General features: G+C 42.2%; 5 protein-coding genes across 5 annotated transcripts; 2 read left to right on the top strand and 3 right to left on the bottom strand.

Moving 5' to 3' along the window:
- The first annotated feature begins 15 nt into the window (after positions 1-15).
- Positions 16-2,420, top strand: osgepl1 (O-sialoglycoprotein endopeptidase-like 1). The gene is made up of 8 exons (XM_027016431.2): positions 16-366; positions 555-942; positions 1,028-1,232; positions 1,347-1,495; positions 1,671-1,801; positions 1,874-1,945; positions 2,058-2,088; positions 2,270-2,420. The coding sequence occupies exons 1-8, from the start codon at positions 197-199 to the stop codon at positions 2,333-2,335; spliced, it is 1,212 nt and encodes a 403-aa protein (XP_026872232.1). The 5' UTR covers positions 16-196; the 3' UTR covers positions 2,336-2,420.
- Positions 2,343-13,778, bottom strand: ankar (ankyrin and armadillo repeat containing). Its single transcript, XM_035534440.1, is given in 27 exon segments — positions 2,343-2,540; positions 2,891-2,937; positions 3,151-3,347; positions 3,464-3,573; positions 3,703-3,820; positions 4,023-4,181; positions 4,640-4,762; positions 4,871-4,977; positions 5,106-5,267; positions 6,007-6,160; positions 6,517-6,758; positions 7,768-7,936; positions 8,410-8,657; positions 9,265-9,369; positions 9,624-9,832; positions 9,923-10,124; positions 10,268-10,306; positions 10,685-10,907; positions 11,184-11,364; positions 11,449-11,564; positions 11,918-12,081; positions 12,526-12,577; positions 12,579-12,620; positions 12,622-12,968; positions 13,166-13,235; positions 13,237-13,502; positions 13,505-13,778. Coding segments are annotated over 27 exon segments (4,314 nt in total). The 3' UTR covers positions 2,343-2,352.
- Positions 13,779-14,124: 346 nt separating this feature from the next.
- On the top strand, positions 14,125-16,397 carry zgc:136439 (uncharacterized protein LOC678627 homolog). Its single transcript, XM_027016451.2, has 8 exons — positions 14,125-14,386; positions 14,499-14,588; positions 14,979-15,058; positions 15,136-15,251; positions 15,363-15,460; positions 15,595-15,663; positions 15,941-15,999; positions 16,096-16,397. Exons 1-8 carry the CDS (start codon positions 14,195-14,197, stop codon positions 16,214-16,216), a joined length of 825 nt encoding a protein of 274 aa, XP_026872252.2. The 5' UTR covers positions 14,125-14,194; the 3' UTR covers positions 16,217-16,397.
- asnsd1 (asparagine synthetase domain containing 1) lies at positions 16,182-18,533 on the bottom strand. Its single transcript, XM_027016450.2, has 3 exons — positions 17,116-18,533; positions 16,799-16,980; positions 16,182-16,644 (listed from the first exon to the last, which is right to left on the bottom strand). Exons 1-3 carry the CDS (start codon positions 18,511-18,513, stop codon positions 16,398-16,400), a joined length of 1,827 nt encoding a protein of 608 aa, XP_026872251.2. The 5' UTR covers positions 18,514-18,533; the 3' UTR covers positions 16,182-16,397.
- On the bottom strand, positions 18,491-19,325 carry LOC113581360 (ASNSD1 upstream open reading frame protein). The gene is made up of 4 exons (XM_027016453.2): positions 19,171-19,325; positions 18,981-19,034; positions 18,667-18,742; positions 18,491-18,580 (listed from the first exon to the last, which is right to left on the bottom strand). Exons 1-4 carry the CDS (start codon positions 19,246-19,248, stop codon positions 18,540-18,542), a joined length of 249 nt encoding a protein of 82 aa, XP_026872254.1. The 5' UTR covers positions 19,249-19,325; the 3' UTR covers positions 18,491-18,539.
- Between the last annotated feature and the right edge of the window lie 2,641 nt (positions 19,326-21,966).

Below are 21,966 nucleotides of genomic sequence, written 5' to 3'. Positions count from 1 at the left end.
CGCAAAAGGCGTGGCCTAATGCATCTAACGTGTCCGCCTGGTCTGGTCTGAAACCCCAACGTTTGCGACGTGTGTGGTGGGGCTTTCGTCTCTGAAAGAAGGAGAACAATCCCACGATTATTATGAAAATTCGTGCGGCATGATTATAGGTTGGCTTGGTTAGATTCGTTATTCGTCAGACTGCCGTGCAGTGGTGATGTTTGCATATAAAGGTCTTTCAAGAAGGGTAGCGTGCGCGCTCCGGAGCCCAGCCAGAGTCGTACTGGGTATTGAGACGAGCTGCGACGAGACGGGCGCTGCGGTCATGGACGAGACGGGGAGAATCCTGGGAGAAACTCTGCACTCACAAAAAGAAATTCATTTGAAGTAATTTTGCTGTATATCAGATTTAATGGTGGAGCTAAATGGAAAACATGATTTTTTCTGTTTGAAAATGTGGTCTGATGAGACCTATTAGACTTAAGTGTGCTTTTAAGCCATTCACAGTGCACTTCCCCTAAAGAAGGCTAAGTGTGGCTAAATGAAGTCTAAATGCCCTCTTGGTTGTTTTGCAGAGCAGGAGGAATCATACCCACAGTTGCCCAGCGTCTTCATAAAGAGCACATCTGCAGAGTGGTCCAGGAAGCTTTAGACAGGAGTGGTGTTGCACCCAGTGAACTCTCTGCTGTTGCAACAACCGTGAAACCAGGTCTGGCACTAAGCCTTGGTGTTGGTTTGAAGTTCAGTCTGAGTTTTGTGAAGCTTCACCAAAAGCCTTTCATCCCCATCCATCACATGGAGGCCCATGCCCTTACTGTGAGGATGTTTCAGCCGGTGGAGTTTCCTTTTCTAGTGCTTCTTGTATCAGGAGGTCATTCTCTTCTAGCACTTGCAAGGGGAGTAGATGACTTTGTACTTCTAGGGCAAACACTGGATGAGGCCCCAGGAGACACTTTGGACAAGGTATACAGATATTACTGAATCATAGGTTTTAAGAAGGTAATGCAATTTTCATTTCAAAATCAATTCTTCAAGTGTTTCCTTGCAGGTAGCAAGGAGATTGTCTCTTGTTAAGCACCCAAAGTGTTGTAGTCTTAGTGGTGGACAAGCAATTGAGCTTTTGGCAAAAGAGGGTGATCGACTCAAATTCCAGTTCAAAATACCAATGGGACAGCACTATGACTGCAATTTCTCATTTGCTGGTCTGCGCAACCAGGTGACAATTGCTATAAACAAAAAAGAGAAGGAGGAAGGTATTCATTTGTTTGTTAATTCATTCATGTATTCTTACATTTGGCAGTGGCAGGAGGAGTGTTAATCAACTGGCAAAATTATTTATTTTAACAAAATGTTTTCTCTTTTTACAGGCATTCTGCAAGGCCAGCTGTTATCATGTGTGCAGGATATAGCTGCTGCGACACAACACACTGTGGCTTTACACATAGCCAAGCGGACCTTCCGGGCCATTTTGTTCTGTAAGGCAAAAGGTCATCTGCCACAAAGCAACCCAACGCTGGTAAGTGTACTGCACCAGAGGACTTTGTTTTGGCCTTTAGGATGAAAGTCAACTCTGCACTGGCTTAATCGCTTTAGAATTTTACTGGAACAAATAACATTCAGCAGAGTCACCTGAAGCTTGACTGGCAGGCATCCTGTTAAATTCTCTCGTGTGTGGATGACGCCCTCTGTAGGTTGTGTCAGGAGGAGTAGCCAGCAATGAATACATCAGGGAAACATTGAGGATTGTCACAGACGCCACTGGTTTGCAATTACTCTGTCCTCCATCAGAATTCTGCACAGATAATGGAGTCATGATTGCATGGTATGGAAGCATTCTCTCGTGATTTGTTTACTTTAAATATAGAAGTACACTAAGATCTGGTTTTGCTTTTAGGAATGGTGTAGAGAGGCTAAAGGAAGGAAAGGGGATTGTGTCACACACTCAGGAGGTCTGCTATGAACCAAAGTGAGTCAGACACAGCTACTCCCGATTCATTCGGATCAGTAAGGAAAGCCTTTACATTTACCTGTGTACTATTTAGTAAAATAACTGCCTATCACTGTTTGTGAAATCCTAGGGCTCCACTTGGTAGGGATATATCTACAGAGGTGAGGGATGCTGCCATCAAAATTCCTCCATTAAAACTGAAGATAAAAAGCTAATAATGACTTCCTTTAATTTTGTAATTCTTGCTTATAAATTAAAATTCCACAAAAATATCTTTTTGTATTGCTTTATTGAATGCGCTATAAGATTTCCATTCTTTCCCTTGATATTTGGCACATGGAGTGGAATTCTGGAAGCCTGGCAAAGTTGTCCACTGATGACAAAGCCAGCTTAGTACTGCTGTTGTGAATGCCTGATCATTAAAGTCAGATAGCATTATCCTGGCCCAGGGTTTGCTGGGAACTGCCGGAAGATCCCTCAACAAATCGCACTCTGGGATCAGCAGTTCTGCTCCTCTGGCTAAGACGATGTAGCACTGGGGTCGATCTGGTTCTGTCAAGGCCATTTCTGAATGCGTGGAGGCTGTGTGCTGTGCTCCTACTCTTTGGCACCCCTAGTAGGGAAGATGAGACAGGACAGAGTAAACTGTTCTGGCCCTCAAGATGACACCAAACCTACAACACCTGACCACAGAGCCTAAGAATGTTCAAAGAGACATCAAATGCACTGCTTGAGCATTAGGGAAGTCTTTTACTGGCTTCACAGAAAACTGCAGAAAGTTTCCATATAAAAAAAGAACCAGGTGTGCTATATTGTCAAAGAGCTACTTGAACATTCTGATGCAAAGCCTCCAGGATTTGTGATGGGTGGTGTTGAAACCTCACTGGTAACGTGACATTAAATGGCCCTTCACTGGTCCTGTATTGTATATGCTGTAGCACACTGTACACTAATGTGATGTACCTTTACTAAAACGTTGTTGGACAGGTGGACCCCCGTTTACCTCCAAGCTGCAGAAAACAACAAGTAAAGGCCATTATTTGTGGATGTAATGTTTAAGATGCTTAACATTTCCCTATGAATAAACACAAAAAGGGCTTCAAGCAAACTACTTGGTAATTGTACTGTAATAAATGTAATAAAAACATTACTAAAATCATTAATAATGTCTGAAAATTAAACTGGCCAATTAATGTAGCCATCTTTGAATGATGGAGCAGTACCTAAGTGATGGTAACCCCATGCTCCTTTGTCTTTTGAACTCGGACACGAATCTGCGACATATCTTGGCATCCTCAGCTAGATGGTCCATGAGCAGTTTATAAGTAACAGGATTGTTCCTGCATTCCACCAGCAGGAGGCGATGTGCATGTCGGTTGTAGGTAAGATAACCAAGTGCACTGGCGCAAGCACTTCGCACCTGATAAAACGTGAATGAAAGTGCTACTGTCGAAGACAAAGAAAACTGAAAACCTGTTTTTTTTTCCACCTGGTTTACAGTATCAGGTTTATTTGTGTAAAGTTGATGAATTGTACCTCTTCATCCTCAGAGCAGAGGTGGGCACAGAGATGCTCTATAGCCCCCATGGTCACGATGGCATGCGGAACCCCCGCTCTGGTATGAGACAAGCTTGCCAGTAGCTGGGCTGAAAAAGCATTACCAAGCAATGCCAAAAATCCATATTTTATACATACGTAAACATGTTACATGAAATGTTAATGACGTATATGAATGAGATATTCTTGGGAAGTAGCAGATCAATGGAGAAACGTACCTGTTAAGACAACAATGTCTGGTTTTTCAGACTCCAGAAGCTTTACCAGAGTAGTGATTCCACTTGCAGTAAGTGTCACTTGGTCAGAGTCAGTGATCACTTTAGCTAGCACCACTATCTAATAGACAATTCATAAAAAGGTAGCGAAACATTTCAATTTTATTTTCATAAAGGTAGCAAAACATTTCAATTTCAAGATTTCAAATAAGTTTGAATTATTATATTTTCTAATAGTGTTAAACATCAAAGTTACATACTGAATAACCGACCATCAATCACATACTGTGGTAAGAGAGAAACAGCACGAGTCTTCGTTCTACCTGAAACGAAACCTTGGCCTGCTCCATCTCATTGGCCGAGTTCAGAAAGGGCTGAAAGCCTTGGAACGGAAGTCCTCCTCTTTGCTTAAGTGCTGTCTGCTGGGTGGCATTATTGTATGCAAACAGAGCCAATGCATGACCTGCCTCCAGACGGATGTTCTGTCATATAATATAAACTGGAATGTCACACACACAGATTATCAAACTTATTTTGGCCTTAGTTTATTTTCTTCTCAAATGTATAAAATAATGAACAACACTGTGGGCACAACCTAGAAGGAATGGATTATAGTGAATCTTTAGATTATTTAACATATTTTAAATGTCAGCAATCAACCAAAACCTGTATGGTTTTGTTTTTTAGTTCATACCCTGGGGGAAACTCAGTAACAGTTTGCACGATGCTAACTAATGGTCTTCAGGTACCGTTCCTTATTAGTGGTGTTGTTATCAAAAATCCAGTGCAGCTGAACAAATGAGCAAAAGTTGGACACCAAACATGCTATCTGATTGCTAACACTTAGGGTTATGTTATGTAAGTAGTAAAGTGAATAAATAAATACATTAGATTTTTCCTCTGAACCACTCAAGAAATCATGATAAGGAATGCAGTTTACTTGGTCTTGGTCTTGTAGAAGCTTTACAATGCTGTCGTAGGAAAAGTTTTCATGTTCCTGGAAGGCCCTCTGGAGCTCCTGATTGCCCATCAGGATACAAGCAAGTGTGTGGGAGACCTGGACCTGTTCCCATTAACAAAACAAGGACCTCAAGATCATGACTGTGACACATTTGCGAAATGTGTACAGGTGTCACTTGTTAATCAAAGGGGACATATATGCAGGACTTACCTTAACCTGTGCAGATTTGTGGCTTTGGAGAAGCTCTAATAATGTTGGAATGGCTTTTTCCTCATAAATCACCATCTGACTGTTTGTATTATTAGTGTGAGCCACCCCTGCAAACATTTTAATTACATAAAAAATGTAAGTAAACAAATAAACAAACAACATACAGTTCTATTCTGTATGCTAGATCTGATAACACTCTCTGTCCATTCTGAGTTGTAAAAAGGTCCAATATTACCAATGCACAGTGTACCAAGGGCACGGATAACACTAAGGAGTGTCCTCTCTGTAGTACGAGCTCCCCGAAGTAATCGTACCAGTGGCGGTACCCCGTTTTCTCGACACAGATTACTCTGGTGTCTATGGCTGTAGTGGCTGAGGGCTATCACTGCCTGGCATCCTGCAAACAATAAAACCAGAGCAGTCAGTCGTCTTTAAGTGTGGAAAAGGCACAGACGCCTCCTTCCAAATGCTGTATTTCACATATCTAATGTGAGGACAAGTCTGGCTGACAGGGGCCTTGTGGGAATTAAATGAACGGCTGCTTGACAGAAGCTTTTAAACAGACCTGTTGCGCTGAAGTGCCAGACATAAGGTCAAAAAGGAGGTGCTCCTACTTGTAGAATCATTGTCTGTGATCATTTCATATATGTAGAGGATACTAATGGCAAAAACAAGAGGCAAGGACTTGTGTTTGGTAAGAGGAGTGTTCCAGGGAACATCCCATTGGGGCTCAGGCATTCCTGAGCGCATACCTGCCTGCATTATGACTCTAGCAGACTGGTAACGTCTCGAGACAGGAAGCGCTGGACCTGACCTTTCTCACAGTAGTGGAGAGGAACCTCAAGCAGAGTACTGTCCAAAGGGCCATATATCAGCCTTTAGCACAGCTCATCCAGTAGCTGTCAACACTGTGTCATCGAGTGCTGAGTTTACTGTGTTTTGGTGCTTCATTTTGTTAATCTCAGGAGATCACACACTTCCCCTTCCTCACTCGATGACAGCTTCACTGGGAAAGCTTTTACTCGACATTTCCGAGTGTCCCAGACGCAGACAAGGACAAGAGACGGAAAGGAGCACTTTTGGAACAGCAGGACCAGACGTGCTATGTGTTGCTCCGCCTGCTTCCCTGGTCTCACCTACATATTGCATTTTGTCCGAGGTGGACAGGAGCATGTCCAGGATGAAGTGGTAGCCGATGAGCTTGGCCATCTTCTTCTGTTGTTTCAGCGTGGACCCAGCCAGAGCCCAGAGTGCTGTGGCTCCCGGTTCCCTCACTTCCTGCTGGAACACCTAGGGCCCAGGGCAAAGGCAGACACACACATGCCCACACACACCCACACCCCCACATACACACACATACCAACACACTTAATTACATTATTAATATTCCTTGAATGACTTTACTGTGTCACACTTTCAGAATTACAGTGGAACTATTTCGAGCATCCAGTTGATACAGCCTCAGAGGTTACATTAGATTAAAAAAGATTTTTTAATTTTACAGTATGAAGCCAGACTTCAATTCTATTGTTTAGATAAACATATTGCATTGGATTCTGCAATACCAGACAAGGTTCCAGATGACCACAAATCCCCCCCAAACCCTGCTACAGACCAGAGAGCAGCTTGTTGGAGAGCTGCGTTACCTTTAAGAGCCGTAGAAGATGGCGGGCAGCAGACTTCTCCAGAAAGCATTCCTGTATGGCAGGGTTCTGGTGCACTATGGCCTCCAAGGCATTTGCTGCTTTGACCTGGGCAGACATCTTTCTGCTCTTTAACACCTGCACCAGAGGGCTCACAACCCCAGCCTCGCAGATCAGCTCCTGGTTCTCTCTGTGGCCACGGGCCAGCTCAGCCAAGGCTAGGCAGGCCTCTTCCTGCAGTGTTTCTATTATACAAACACATATACACACACACACACACACAAACACATCTAATATAATATCACTGGATAGAACCAATCGAGATGGGGCATATGTAGATATACTAGCACAGACATTTCAACTGCACACCCTAAATCAGCCAGGACCATCCATCAGTTCTCATGTATCACTACAGGACCTGTTCATTGTATCTCCAGTAATGCACTCACAGAAGACACAATAGTTTTCTTTATATGAATACACATATATACAAATCTGTTAGACAAATCAAACAATCACCAGTGTGAATCAGGACAGAAAAGGGTTGTGTGGAAATATTCTGCGCAACATGACAGACACTGAGATAAAAAGTCATGCCTGATCACCAACACATCCTATATTTGACATGCAAAAGAGCATTAGAGGAGGAGTCTGGCAAAAAGTATGTGGAGGGCATGACCTTTGCCAGTTTGTTAGATAAGTTAGCCTAATAGCACCTGTGCAAAATTAATGCAGCAGAATGTCTGTGCTGACTGGTTACAACTGGTAAAGGGAAAACTACCGATTTAAATGGCTGCCAAGGTTTGTCTACAAAGAAGTAAAAATCACACCTTTTGGCTTATTTTTCCTAGTGTGTGATGACTAAGGAGTGGTTTTCCCAGTGTGTGATGACTAAGGAGTGGTTTTCCCAATGTGTGATGACTAAGGAGTGGTTTTCCCAATGTGTGATGACTAAGGAGTGGTTTTCCTAGTGTGTGATCACTAGTGAGTGTTTCTCCTAGTATGTGTTCACTAATGAGTGGTTTTCCTAGTGTGTGATCACTAATGAGTGGTTTTCCTAATGTGTGTTCACTAATGAGTGGTTTTCCTAGTGTGTGTTCACTAATGAGTGGTTTTCCTAGTGTGTGTTCACTAATGAGTAGTTTTCCTAGTGTGTGATCACTAATGAGTGGTTTTCCTAGTGTGTGATCACTAATGAGTGGTTTTCACTAATGAGTAGTTTTCCTAGTGTGTGATCACTAATGAGTATTGTACCTGAGCTCACACTCAGCAGTTCCACCAGCTGAGGAATCCCTCCAGACAGTGCTGCTGAGGACTGGTTACTGGTGCAGGCGGTGCATAAAGCGTGCACACACCTCAGAGTGTTCACCAGCACATCCTGGAGGTCAGAGTTCAGGAGGTGAATGACTGGGGCCACCCCACCCTGCAAAACGGGAAAAAGGGAAAGATGATTACCAATGATTACCAAAGAACCGGCTACCCAACCAGACCATCCAGTCTGATTTGACAAAGATCATATTCAAAAATTACTGCACCCAAAAATTTTCTGCACCCATTTATAAAAGATGTTTTATAATTTTGTGTGTGTGTGTATATATATATATATATTATAGAGAGACAGACAGTGAGAGAGCAAGAGAGAGATTCAAAGTTGTAGTAAAGTACACAGAGAAACAGAATGTTTTGGAAAGAGGTCCTTCATGAAGCCATGCAAGCGAAGTACTTGTGTGTGTGTGTGTGTGTGTGTGTGTGTAAGTGTGTGTGTGTGTGTGTGTGTGTGATAATACTGCTTAATTAAAGCAAAATATAATGCATGTGGCTTTAAGTAACTGAGACACAGAAAAGTGCTATTATTTACAAGCTATAGATTGTGCAGTACCAGCCATGTGGGCTCACCAATTCACCGATGTGGGTCTGGTACTGGTTGCTGTGGCTGGCCAGGTCTGCCAGTATAAGAGTGCAGCGTGACTGGAGCTCAGCCTGCTGGCTGCCCAGGAGGTTGATTAGCACGGGTACAGCTCTGAGGCGCACCAGCTCCTCTGCAGCCGGTGCATGCTCCGTCATGTGACAAAGCACTGCTGTAGCCATGCGCTGCAGCAGCGGCCTGTCACTGCGCAGGAGCTCCACCAGGGCGGCGATACCACCTGTAGCACAGCACATGGGCTGAGGTTATCATCAGTGTAAACACCTAATACTTCTGTAATGAGGGATCTAGTGTAGTGGTCACCAGCTGTACTCATGGAGATCGAGCTTGCCTTCCCGAGACAAACCTATAGTACCCGATTCAGGTAATCGAAAACTTCAGAAGACCATGATGACATAGATCTGGTGCAGTGGATTAGGGTTGGCGATTTCACTGCAGTATGTACTGTACTGTACGTATAGTGATGTTTAAATGATCATTGTAAACAACCAGTAGTTATGATTTGGGAAGTAGGTTATTTACAGACTAATTGAAATGTTACCAATGACAGTTACCAATGACTACCTGAATGCAGCATCAACTCTTGAGGGTAGTCAGTCCCAGGGAGCAGAGGCTGGTGCTCACTGATCTACTACATATGCATTCAATCCATGAAATATAAAATACACAGGCATGTTTTTCCTGAATCTTAATTTACCATAACCCTGCCCATACCCACTTATAAACTATGTTCAGCATAGCGGTTAAAATGCAATAGTTAATTAACAAATGTCATAACTGATCAGGCTTGATCTCCATAAAGTTTGCCTTGGCTATCTGACTTTCACCTGCTTCCATGATGTCCTTCCAGAAGGAGTCTGCGTTGATGGAGAGAGCCTCGAGGCACCTGGCAGCCATCTGCAGGCTCCTGGGCTTTGTGCTCTGGAGCATCTCTGCAGGGTCAGAGGAAATAGAACACCCCAAACCTCCACTTAACGCATCATTGCTCCATAAGCTACTTTCAAATAACCCAGAGGCAAATAAAATCCTGCTAGATAATTAAAATTTAATTTGTCATACTCTGTACGTTTTTAAATAAATGTATTAAACGTCTGTTGACCTTCGAATGCAAATAGTAATATAACGACAAAAATACGTGAATGTTGACATGCATAGCGGAATCATTCTTATTCAGACGGCAGCATACCAACAAGGATCTTCCACACTGGGAGGTCTTCAAGATTCAGGCGAACGAAGCATCGTAGCACGTCGATGTGGAAGTAGAGGATGGCAAGCTGCACTGCATCATTACCCTTACTGTCCTTCTCTCTCCAGTTTGCCCCGCTAGACAGCAGGAAGTCCAGTGTGTCCACAGAGCCCGACATCGCCGACAGTAAGAGGGGTGAGGTGTGATACCTGCAAAAGCACACCAGCTGAGCGGTTAGTCACTCTAAGAGAAGAGCCCAACCTCTTGCATGGACTTGCGCTGAGATATTTGCCACTCACTCAGTATGTGTGTGTGCGTCCAGCAAGGTCGGGTCTCTCCTGCACAGTGCTTGGACACATGAGACCTGGCCGTAAAAGGCCGCAAAATGCACCGCCATCCAGCCTCTCCTGTCCGCCCGTCTGTAGTCTGCCTGCAGAGCAAGCAAGCAGTTCACGGCTTCCAGAGATCCACACTGGGCAGCCAGGTGCAACGGAGTGGGACCTGGAGAAAAGACGCCCTCTTTACATAAATTAAAATGTAGAGAGCACAATCAACAGCAGTTTTAACAGATTGTTATCATTATTCTTACATTGAAAATCTAATTTGTTATTATGATGTTTTAAGATTTAAAAATGAACTCATACCAGCTGCCTCTTCCAAATGCTCACCACCTGCACATCTCCCTGGAACAACAAGAGCACACAGGCATGGTGATTCAGAACTACAAGTTTATTTTGCAGCACAAAGTTAAAGGTGCACAAATTGCATAACATTTTCAAGTTTATGTCAGATGTTACTGGTGCTCTTCATGTAAAATGATTTGCCATGGGGCTTAAAAATATGAGAATTACCACATCACTGCAGAAAACTGAAAGGCTTGTAATCCACAACAGTATTTTTCAACAATGAAACATCACATTCTATATCTACCACTAGGGATATTCATTTCATGTCAATAGGGTTTACTGCTGAAATTCTATTAAATGTACCTTTGAAATCAATGAGCAGCATTTTATTAATGGCTGTGCACTATGTATTGGAGTATGTGGCAGTGATCATACCGGAGCGGTCGAACCTTACACTGCGTGCCTGGTTCAGGTCAATGCCTGCCGCTGCCAGCTGGCAGATGATGTTGGCATGGTTGCACATGGCAGCGTGGTGGAGCAGAGAGTAACCGTGCTCATCTAGCTCTGCCAGGTGCGATGGAGAGTTCTTGCGGCAGATTGTGTGAAACACGGACGACAGGCCCCGCTCGGCTGCTGCCCGGAGTCCATATGGTACATTCTGCAGACCACCCAAAGACACACTTCTCTGAATTCCAGCGACATAAAAAAGCCTCACCCGTTGGGTTTAGTTTATGGACAGCAGCAGCCTTGATCTGTTTCATCTGTCCTTGCCTTATTTAACTAATTTATACTAATAATAACACTAGACACATACAAATCATGTGATTCATAGCTGCCATATTCCCTAAAATATATGATAGAACTCACCAATGTAGCATTTAAAGTTTCTATTTGTCATCAAACCACAATGTTCAAGTCTCTGATGAGCTTTTACCTTGCATTTGATGGCTTTTCCATACCCAAAGGTTTTCTTAAACTGTTCATGGAGCTCAATGTCAGTTAGGGGCAGCCTTTGTGACCGCTGAGTTTTGATGGCAGTGTTCATGGCTTCCCACCACTGAACCATGTTCTGCTGGGGATACAAAGCTGCCAACTCAATGGAGATCACGTAGTAGCTGCGGAACGAGGGTACACTTACAACCAGCCATGACCAGTGACAGCAGAGGTATTTCCAGGTTTGTCATCTGTCCCAAACGTACCTTTTCCCGTCAATCTCACTTAAGGGTATATGAAAGTCCTTCTTGTAAGTGTTGTCTTGCTGAAGTAAGTCATTCAGATAGCCCGACGCTCGAGTCTGTAGTGTTATAAAGGCTTCCTATACAAGAAAAGATCGATTGTAAAACAGAAATGAATTAAAAGCTATATAAGCTATTTTGTGAGGACTGAACTATAAACATAGAATAAAGAATATTACTCTGGCAATGTTTTAAAATGAGCTCTAACACATGGAGTTCAGAATTAATATAGCTACCATTTATTAATATGCTAAAAACCACCCGACAAAAGTATGTTCAGAGAATTAATGTTGATGGTAATACTAAAACTAGACCTCACTTGTATCTGAAATACCTTCCCAAGATGTGCAAAGAGCTGTACCAGCAAAACCCAACACCTGTTTCCCTCTGTGTAGCCATTACAGATTCACCCTCACCTGTTCTTAATCCTTACCTTCATCTCCTCAGTGATATCGTCCAACTCAGGAGTGCCCACATCAAACTCTATGCCGCCATGCAGGTGGAAATACTGATCCGGTTTATACAAAAAGTGTTTACAGGAAAATGCAGGCCCGAGGAGGAGAGGAGGCATCTCCCGTTCTGTCTTCAGTTTGTCCTCTGTGGGAAAAGTAACACCAGGTCCACGTTTGTGGTTATGGAAGGTACTGAAAATCAAGGCAGTGGTACCCAGTTCCAAGTTCCCTGCTCACACACCCTTGTTTTAGCTCTTGATAACGAGCCAAGTAATCAACTTAGTTCTAGTTAGAATCCAGCCAACTATAAACTATGCAGTGTTGTGGACTTTCTGTCTCTATAAGAATATAAAAGTAAAATATTTAAAGCCATATAGCAGTGTTATTCAATAGAGAGGAGAGAGTCTCCAGGTTTTTGAGCCAAACCACGCAGGCAAGTGCCTAATTTATCAATTAGGATCCTTTTGTGGTTAAAGAGGTGTGGTTATCAGTGAAACAGGTGAAGCAGGGTGCAGGCTTAGAGCAAAAACCTGTAGGCACCCATGTCCTTGTGGGATTTCAGTGAACAGCCCTCACACAGAGACAGAACCTGAGAAAGGTGGAAGCATTTGTGACAGGTCAGGAATCTTCATCTTCCTCCTTTAGGCTTATAAGAAAGGGCACGAGGAAGCCGATGAGCTTCAGGGTAGGTCAAGTCCCGGCTGAGCTCCGCCTTCTGGCCCAGGTGTGTCTTCACCAGCCTGGTGTGGCGGGCCAGCCTCTGCTGCAGTTGCTGGTACGTGGCCAGGTCCAGTTCCTCCTCTGTCTGCCGAACCACAGAGGACACACTGTGGGCACCCTCGAAGGTGAACAAGTTCTCGTGCTGATGCACCGAGGTCAGGCGGGAGGTGATCTTTAGCAGGATGCTGTCGACATGCTGAGAAAAGAGCTTCTGTTCCTCGACACTGTTGGGTTCGTAGGTTGGGTCCTTGTCATCATTGTCATTGTCATAGATGCCCTGGTAACGAGGGTCATCTGAGGTGTCTACTAAGCCTACAGAAAAGGACAGGGCTCATTATAATAGAACATAAAAGTTGATGTGCTTTAGTATGTTATCAAAACAATAAAACTATTACAGTATCTAAACTGACAATTGACTGTAGACCAATCACTTAAGCATAATAATATTTAGGTGTCAGTTTTAAGTCAATGTCTAAAATAAAATAGATGAAAAACACCACATGCCTCACCTGCTGTAAGAAATTCAGCAAAAATATCCTTCTTTGTCTGAGGAATTCCGTTAGAATCGACACCCAAGCTGGGATCTCCATAATTCAGAAAAGCGAATGCGTTTTTCCTTTGGAATATATGCCCCGTGCCAGAGAGCCTTCATTGTATAATCTATGTTTATCAAAATCTGACCTATTTTGGTATCATAATATGCAGGTGACAGCTTGCAGGATGTGCTTTGGTCATAGTTGGGTTCCAGGCTGATTAACGGCACTTGATTGAAACAATATATGCCAACCGTTAGTTCCCTTACAATTTGGTGAACCACCTTGTAGTCAAGGGGCACATTTGACTCAAAGGTGCAAGAATAATGGCGTTGGTGGGCGAGAAATTATTCATTTGTCTGATGATGCCAGGTGGGACATCCACGGGTAGAATAAAGTCTTCTGGACATAATAACCAATTACAAGTAGTCAAAGTGAGCAATTCCTGGACTTCCCTTCGGTCGTATTTTTCAAAGAAAGCGCTGGCATTTCTCTGAGCTGCCAGCGCAAGACGAAAAGCTTTGGCGCTCGTCTCCGCTGCTGATCTTACTGGCGACACGCAGTTTAAAGACAGGCGCTCCGTAGTCATGTTCAAGGTGGTTTACAATACGTCGCCAAGCGGTTGTTTCGTAAATGCTTATCACAGAATTACTTGACAACTGAAAATCGTAATTTGTGTTTAACAGTTTATACTCTCAAAACTAGCTTCTAAAATCCTACCTCCAAGGTAACGTCTTATATATCCTTTAACACGCTTAGTGAATGCACAAAGTAGTATCATTTGAGACAGCGTTGCACTAGGCAACGAGCGACGCGGATTTTGTTATTATTCGAGTGTATTGCTGGAATCCGCCACTAGATGGGAGCATTGCGCAACCTTCATAGTAAATTTAAGTCCGTGACGTGGCGGACTTTGTACCCAAAGTATGGCGAAAAGTAAACGAAAAGCTACATCTGTACGAGGAAATACAAGATAGCTAGAAGGGTATTAACTACATCTTAATAATGAAAGCTGTTATACTTGCAGCAGGATATGGTACAAGACTACAGAGAGATATCGATAATGATACAACTGGAGAATTTAAGCATTTGCAAGGCGTTGCTAAGCCTTTGTTGCCCATTGGCCGCTGCCCCCTAATTTCTCACTGGGTCCGGACGCTGACTGAGAATGAATGTATCGATACAGTTTTTGTGGTTGTGAGTTCACTTTTATTCCCGAATGAACCTGTATCCAGTTTAATACAGCTGTTTTTTTACATAGCTGTAAATAGCGCCAGGTCTGTAAGTAGATCAATCTTGTGTTCAACAGACCAATGCGCGTTACCACGAAGCCTTCCAGAAATGGGCTCAGGAGGTCCCTAATGTTCGAGTCCTTAACGATGGAACAAGAAACAATGAGGTACAGTAAGACCAAATCTAGGCTTGAAGGTACAGTGCGTAGCTGTCTCAGTTCCGTTTACATTCATTGTCTTGACAAAATAGAAAGCTACATTGTTGCCACAACACTAAATGTAAAATGCAAAATGTGTTACTGCACAGGAATCATAATGTTACATGTTTTAGTGAATGTCCCTCTAATATTAATAAAGTTCTATACAAATGTAACTATACAAATGTAACATCATCATCATAATCGATCTACAAATGTTAGTTTTATGTTGTAACAAAACTGCTAACACATTGCACCTTTAATTAGACAATACACTTGACATATTGTAGGAGATCCATAGGTAGGTCTCATCCTCACAAAGGCACATTACTATGGGCAGCTTTTCATATGCTATTGCAGGAGCGGCTTGGTGCAGTTGCTTGCCTTCACCTGACAGTCAAGCACTTCGCAGTGAATGACGATATCATTGTGATTGGAGGGTATGTCCTTAGAAGTATCCCCTCTAAGCCTGTACTGCAAGATCCATGTTTCCTCTAAATTACTTTTCTTTCTACAGTGACACATTGTTTAAAGAAGATTTCAGCCTCAGAGCATTTATAGAGCGCTTCACTGAGGTCCAGAGGAAGGATAAAGACAGTAGCCTGGTGCTCTCATATCAGTGCAAGGATAATGGTGAGCGGAATTTATCCGAGTGGAAAGAGGACAGGAAAATAATATATTGATCCAGTTGAAAAACATGACCACTGGTTGACATCTTATTGGGTCTTCCATTTGCATCCTCAGAAATGTCAAAGTACGGCATACTAGAGACGGATTCAGACCTGAGAGTGCAGAGTATGAAGGAGAAGCCTCTTCCTGCTGAAACGGACTCACGCAGTGCTGTACGTACTCAGTGCCGCCTCGTCAACGGCAACAGAATCACCAAGTCACTTCAACCATACTGCAGGGGTTTTTTTTGTTTTGGGTTGTTCTTTAAAATCTTCATTTGTTTTTCTTGCATTATGCTTCTTTGCAGTGTCCCTGTTTTTATTTGTTTTCAAGAACAACCCTTCCCCTCTTGGAAACTTTCCTAAAAGAGAAAGAGGTACTGGAGTTTCATAATTTCTATTTGATCAATTTTTGCTAAATGTTTCATTTTATTTTTTATCAAAGGTTTGACAGCTGAAAACAGCCACATACTACGTTTCCAAGGAAATTGGGCTTTTTTGTAAGCCATTACATTATAGAAGTATTTTGTAATGAGGTTCTCTGCTAGTTTACTTGTGGTGGCTTATGGCTTATTAGAAAGCTGTTTTAGGTGAAGGCACAGATAGTGCCTTTGTCAAGGGTCCTAATTGCAAACATCCTGCCTCACCACACAGACGGGACCAATCGAACACAGGGATGCACCAGGGAACTTCCTATCATGGCTTATATTAAGGTGATTTACACTTCAATTTGATATTATCCAAATGTCTGATATGTTGAATATTGAATATATATCATCACACAGGCATTTGTCCGTCTTTCATCACAGGAGATCAGTTTATGTCTATAGGATATCAGGACGCTTTGATGTAGGAAACCTCCTGTCTTACAAAGAATGTGACAATTACTTCAAAGAACAACTTAAAGATCCTGAGGTTTATTTAATGTAGCATTCATTTGGCTCAAAACAAAGCTGGATAGCAGTGTGCTGTTTGTAAGCCAAGTACTGCATGGAGACAAAAGCACTAAAATATGAATCGGAGCAGAGACTCCCAAACTACTGAAGAGAAACAGCACTGGAGAATGGCATTTTTAGAACACATACAAATAAAGAATGAATTTAAGTGTCCACTAGCTTGTGACCAGTCTCTTGCACTTATCCGATGCTTTTTCATGGGTGTTCTCCAGCTTCGCAATTCGGGAGCCAAACTGCATGGCTCTCTTGGGTAGTAGAGCAGAGGCCCCCAGGCCCAGCTCCATAGCAGCCAGCCTCAGAAGCAGCTTCTCCCCAACACCCCTGGGCAGAAACAGGTTTGCTTTCTCCCATATGGGCAGGCTGTTCAGGAAGCTTACCACATCCTCATCCAAGTAGGGAAATCTGAACACAAACAAAATCAGTGCTGGCTAAATTACAGGTATAACCGTTGTATTTTTATGTATTATTTATTCTGCTGAATCAACTTTGTAGATGTAATCATCACAGGTTAAACTTTTCACATCCTGCAATCAAGGGGCAATATGATCAACTGTACCTGGCCTCTTTGCCATGGTCTCCAATAACACGGTCATCTCGTCCAAGATTCCTGGAGGATATTCTGCCCAGCTCCATGGCAAGCTCTTTGACCAGGCCCTCGAGACCAGAGCTCTTAAACCGGATACGGTGTCTGGAATAACCCGCTAGCTGCTCATCCGCTCCAATACCCGTCAGAACCACCTGCCCAAGGGTAAAAAAAAAAAAAAAGTGTGTGAATAAGCCTCCAAAACACCAAATACACACCAGGGCTTTCCAGCAGAGGTGCCCAGTGTGTCACTGAAAAAACAATTAAAAGAAAAATCTACAAAAGACCACCTTTGCTGTTGAAGTGTGCTGCCTCTGTCCTGCTTCCTCTGATATGATTCCCACTCCTCTGGCTGCAAACCACACAGCACAGCCTATGCTGTCGTCCAGAACCGTGTCCAGAGGGTGCACAAGGTGACTGATGCGCTTCTCTCGCATTTCCTTAAGCTCTTCTTGAGTAACATTGATCTCTACAAAGTTCCACTTGCGTGCAGGACTGAGATTTTTGAGCTCCTGTAAACCAGCTCGACCTGTGATCCTGTCTGGCACATCAAAGCAGTTTGACTTCTGCTGGTCTGAAGGGGCATCAGCGTTAGTGCAATCTTTTTTCTGATTATGCCCTTTCTTTCTTGAAACCTGATTCATCTTCAATTCCTGAAGCTTGAATGCCACATTCAGTAGGTCAACTGGTCTGTCTGCAGGTATGTGGTGATCAGCAAGAACAGCTAGAATCATCGAATCAATTCCTCCTGAAAAGAGGATGGCAACGTGAGCTGCCTTATTGTTTGTGTCCTGTGCTGCTGTGTCCTGGAGGGGCAGGCACTGCACCCTCCTCCGTACCGCCTCACTGAGCACACCAATAAAACTGCCCACCATTTCTCTCTTTTCAGCACTTTTTAGAAACTCCTTCAGATCACAAGATGAATTTTGAGAACTCAGATTTAGTTCGAGGTTTGGTGTGGTTATGGACATGTTCATTAGAGGAATAAGAGAAGTAATAAAGAGTCTAGAATTGTTGATCATCAAGGAGATAGAACTCGGCAGACCTTCCCAAGTGAAGTCATTCGGGGGCTCAGCATCTGGATGAGCCCAAGGATAGAGCTCAAGTTTCCAATTTCCATCTTGTGAACTGCTCTTTAAATCCAACCTGTACACACCAACTGCTGGTACTTCCTGCCAGTGGACTGATTCAGGATTCGGCAAGCAGATGGATACAGAGGATAGCATGAAGGAGCTCTGCTCTGAGTCACAGCTCCAAAGCAGGCTTCGTCTCCCAAAAAAATCCCTCCCAAACCATATGCAGTGTTCGGCTTTTTGATAATAAATGATGGCCCAGGGGCCCTTAACTTGAGACAGGACTGACAATATATCGGAATTGCATTTGCACAATGACAGTTGCTGGAGAATAATTTCAGTGTCATTTTCTTTAGTTCCCACAGTCAAACCCCCAAATACCTCACCATTCCAAAGGAAAATGTTCCCATCAGCATCTAGTAGAGGCTGGGGAGTCAGGCTTCCCCTCATGTGGAGTACATGGCCAGAGAAGAGGCAACTATAAACCGGATCAGAAATTGTTATTGTAATATTCTTGCTACAGTTGGGCCCTCTGTTACGAAGTTTTTTGCACACATTTTCCTGAAGTATGCATGGAGATGCAGTGAAATTCACTACAAAGCAGATTCCACACATCTTCCCAGATATCCCATCTCTCAGTTCTATATATCTTGATGGTCTTTCTTCATTTTATCCAGTTGAACTGTGGGAAAGAGAAAAAAAAACCTGATTCATTCATTCATTGCACAAAGTGGCATCTGCATAGTTCTGCGTGAGAGAATGCCTTACCTTTGCACGAGCTCAAGGTCTCTCCTTTGTCTGACAAGAAAAATATGTTGCTGTTGGGCTGCTGGATATAGACTCTCTGTAGAGAAAACGGTCCAAAAAGTGTAATACATTTACACAATGTTTTTGTCGAGATGCAAGACGGCTTTTAACAAAATTAAACTAAGGAACTTTTAAGTTAAGGGTTACGATATCGATAATTTAGAGAAATAAATTCCAATAGCTGGTGATAACTATAAGGTATTAAAAGCATATGCAGTCACGGAGCTAGCTCGCTAGCTAGCTAACAAAGCTAGAATTTAATAGCTTAACCTTACCCTGTTTTTCTTTAGGTTTGACAGTTCATCAATCAAAATCTTTTGCTCTTTGATCTGTAAATAGATAACACAGATTAAACAGACATGCACTGGCATGGTACTAGCATACGAGGCTAAGGGATCGCCTACGTGCAAACAGCTAGCCAACTTAGCAAAATCAACTTTCGTTTGTTCATTTAACAGAGGTAACCTTTTTATTGCGATCCTCCTTTGTTGTGCGCTCATATTGAGCAAGGTTGTCAGACTGCTGACTGTTCTTCGAAGACATTTTTAAGGACGTTTTCACAACCGTCTTAAAACATTGTAGTGAAGACACCAACGGAGCATTACCCACATGATAAAAAAAAAAAAAGATGTCCCTTCAAAATGACGTATTTGTTTATCGACCAAGGTAAGCAGTTATTTTATGGCTCCCTCTAGTGGTCGGTCTTGGAGCTAAAATGAAGAAGGTCGTATTTTAGCAGACCTGAACCCGTTAGACGAACTTACTTCCCTTTGCACACTTTTTTTTTCCCTAACCCCTTTTTAAGAGGAAGAATGCCTGCACCATAACCAATGGGATCCTATCATTTCAACTCAAATGTGAATTTTGGCCAAACGTATTATTTTATATCCTTACTTTTTGTTGCCATTCCTAACCACTCCGCATTGTAAAGCACGATTGTGTCTCGTTATGTATAGATATAATAAGTCATATGCTATGGATTATTTTAACTTTTTACAGACAAGATGTAATCTTCAACTAAAAGTTGATAAACGTGAATGATGCTGTTGAATGAGTGAAAGTTACCTCATGAAAGGCTGACACGAATCTATATTTCTCAGGTCCATTTGTGTGTGTGTGTGTGTGTGTGTGCGTGTGTGCGTGTGTGTGAGTTGTAATGTCGGTACCCTAGTACAAGCGGCTAATGCTTGGATCAACGATGTTTGGATCCTTTTAAGTTATATACACTTATTTTAAGATAACTATAGATGCTTTATTTATTTCTTTTCCAGTGCAAACTAACTGAGTGTTTATGTGTGTTCGTGTACTAATGGTAGTTCCTTCTCGCAAATTTTATATTGTGCATTCATAATAGCTCAAACAAGCGTTTACTGCTTCCGATGATACTGATGATGTTTGTCTGTGTGGTCCACTTGATTTTGCTCCAGCTACACCGAGTACTACAACCCTGTTGATCTTGGTCACACTTAAAAGCTTTAGTGGCAGACCACATGACCTGTGTTTGGCCCATGCGAGGCACACACTGATGTCATAAACACACTAGCTTGTTTGGCCTTGGTCATGGCCACACCAGCACATGAACTCTGCAAATTTCTCTTATTGACTCGAAACACCTGTGTAATGTCTCCTTATTGTTGGATCTCATCCACATTCAGTGTGACAAAACTTCTAAGAAAAGTTCTGATATGCCTCAGAAAATAAAACATTAAAAATGAGTTGGTACGATTGACTGTGCCTAACAATGTTTTATTTAAGCAGGATTTAAAACACATAAAAATAAAGCGAAACTAAATTTGCACAGATCTCCATTATTACTATGATATGTTAAAAAATGTAGCATCCCGTTGCAAGACTAGACCAGCCTAAAACTTCGACAAAGAACAAATGACTTAGGATCCACAAGGTCACATGATCAAGAAAAATACCAAGTTCCAGACCACTACAGTATGGTGCCTTCAAAGAACAACAGCAGTACAGTCACTTACCTGAGTAATGTGTTTTTATTTTTCAGATTTCAGGTATGAGACCCAATGTATTTTTAGTTCTTGCAGAACAGAATGCTTCCAAATTATCCACCTTTTTATCTAAAACCACAGCAGGCCATTGCTTGTGAGGGCAAACAACAAATGTTTGTGACCACCACATACAATAAGTTACACCAGCTTACTCATTTCTTTTTGTTTAGTGGTAACAAAAGATAATACTACACTAAACCTCTAACTACAATATAATACCTCATATTTCAACTGATCTCACACTGACATGAAGTTCAGATTATTTCTCATATAACATAATAATTTGTCTCTTTTCTGTCAGTAATTGTGCCCTAAACATCAGTAAAAAAAAAACATGTAAAACATTTACTGACAACTTAAAAAAATGACAAATATATTTTATGTTTAATAAACCAAATTATTTTTGTCATTACTATGATAATCCTCAGTGGTTCTAAAAATAATATATATATTTTAAATATTATCAAAAAAAATTGTGTTTTTTTTGGGGGGGGGAGACGTGAGCACACAAAAAAAGTCAAAACTGAACAAAAAAAAAAAAACAAAAGCAAAAAGAAAAAAGGGAAATGTTCTCGGCATTAGCTGGCTGATATATTGCATGGGGCCTTTGTAATATTTTGTACATAGGCATCAAATAGACTTTATGTTTCAAGGTTTTCTTTCTGCCAATCGAGGTTCTGGAGAGAATAAATGCAAGCCAGTAACCTAAAGGCATCTGAATGTTAGTAAGGTGGAGGAACGTGAGCCAAGCTGTTTGCAAATGCATTTCACTGTTCCAAAATTCCACAGTGCTGCCCAGAGAGAGCAGAGGTCAGAGCTGGGAACACTGCACCCATGTATGAATAGAATTTGTCTCACTGATGAATGGAAATTAATTGTTTCATGTTAAATACACTTTTTTTTTTCAAGACAACTGTTATAAGCAGACTGTTTTGGTTACTCAACCTATTAACTAAGAAAGAGTGTATGAAAATTATTATATACCAAAAACATAAAGAAAAACCCATACTTGTTAAAGTCTCAGTCAGGAACAGCAGCCACAATGCAAAAGCTCAGCCTGAGCTTACTAACTGAGAGCATGTGCCCAATGTTATATTATATGCATGCTGTTATGAGGTTTTAGAGATTGCAGTACTGTAGCAGCATGGTTTGAAAGTCTTTGTTTGCACAACAGTCTACAGATTTCAGCACTTCCTATCTTGGGGGGAGGACTTGGGGATTTCTATCCTGAATATAAAACTGTCCT

Source organism: Electrophorus electricus, chromosome 2 (assembly GCF_013358815.1).
Source record: "Electrophorus electricus isolate fEleEle1 chromosome 2, fEleEle1.pri, whole genome shotgun sequence".
Taxonomy (NCBI): domain Eukaryota; kingdom Metazoa; phylum Chordata; class Actinopteri; order Gymnotiformes; family Gymnotidae; genus Electrophorus; species Electrophorus electricus.
Note: the sequence above shows the minus strand (reverse complement) of the source record. Positions and strands in the feature narration are given on the sequence as shown.

Excerpts from the sequence above, each read along its gene's own strand:
- osgepl1 (XM_027016431.2), top strand. The coding sequence starts at position 197 with ATGTTTGCATATAAAGGTCTTTCAAGAAGGGTAGCGTGCGCGCTCCGG. Across the intron at positions 1,802-1,873 it reads AATGGAGTCATGATTGCATG|GAATGGTGTAGAGAGGCTAA; the intron begins GTATGGAAGCAT and ends TTTTGCTTTTAG. Across the intron at positions 1,946-2,057 it reads GAGGTCTGCTATGAACCAAA|GGCTCCACTTGGTAGGGATA; the intron begins GTGAGTCAGACA and ends GTGAAATCCTAG.
- zgc:136439 (XM_027016451.2), top strand. The coding sequence starts at position 14,195 with ATGAAAGCTGTTATACTTGCAGCAGGATATGGTACAAGACTACAGAGA. Across the intron at positions 14,589-14,978 it reads ATGGAACAAGAAACAATGAG|GAGCGGCTTGGTGCAGTTGC; the intron begins GTACAGTAAGAC and ends ATGCTATTGCAG. Across the intron at positions 15,664-15,940 it reads CTTTCCTAAAAGAGAAAGAG|ACGGGACCAATCGAACACAG; the intron begins GTACTGGAGTTT and ends CTCACCACACAG.
- asnsd1 (XM_027016450.2), bottom strand. The coding sequence starts at position 18,513 with ATGTGTGGAATCTGCTTTGTAGTGAATTTCACTGCATCTCCATGCATA. Across the intron at positions 16,981-17,115 it reads AGCACACTTCAACAGCAAAG|GTGGTTCTGACGGGTATTGG; the intron begins GTGGTCTTTTGT and ends ACCCTTGGGCAG. Across the intron at positions 16,645-16,798 it reads GACCATGGCAAAGAGGCCAG|ATTTCCCTACTTGGATGAGG; the intron begins GTACAGTTGATC and ends GTTTGTGTTCAG.
- LOC113581360 (XM_027016453.2), bottom strand. The coding sequence starts at position 19,248 with ATGTCTTCGAAGAACAGTCAGCAGTCTGACAACCTTGCTCAATATGAG. Across the intron at positions 19,035-19,170 it reads AGGAGGATCGCAATAAAAAG|ATCAAAGAGCAAAAGATTTT; the intron begins GTTACCTCTGTT and ends ATCTATTTACAG. Across the intron at positions 18,743-18,980 it reads CAAACCTAAAGAAAAACAGG|AGAGTCTATATCCAGCAGCC; the intron begins GTAAGGTTAAGC and ends TTTTCTCTACAG.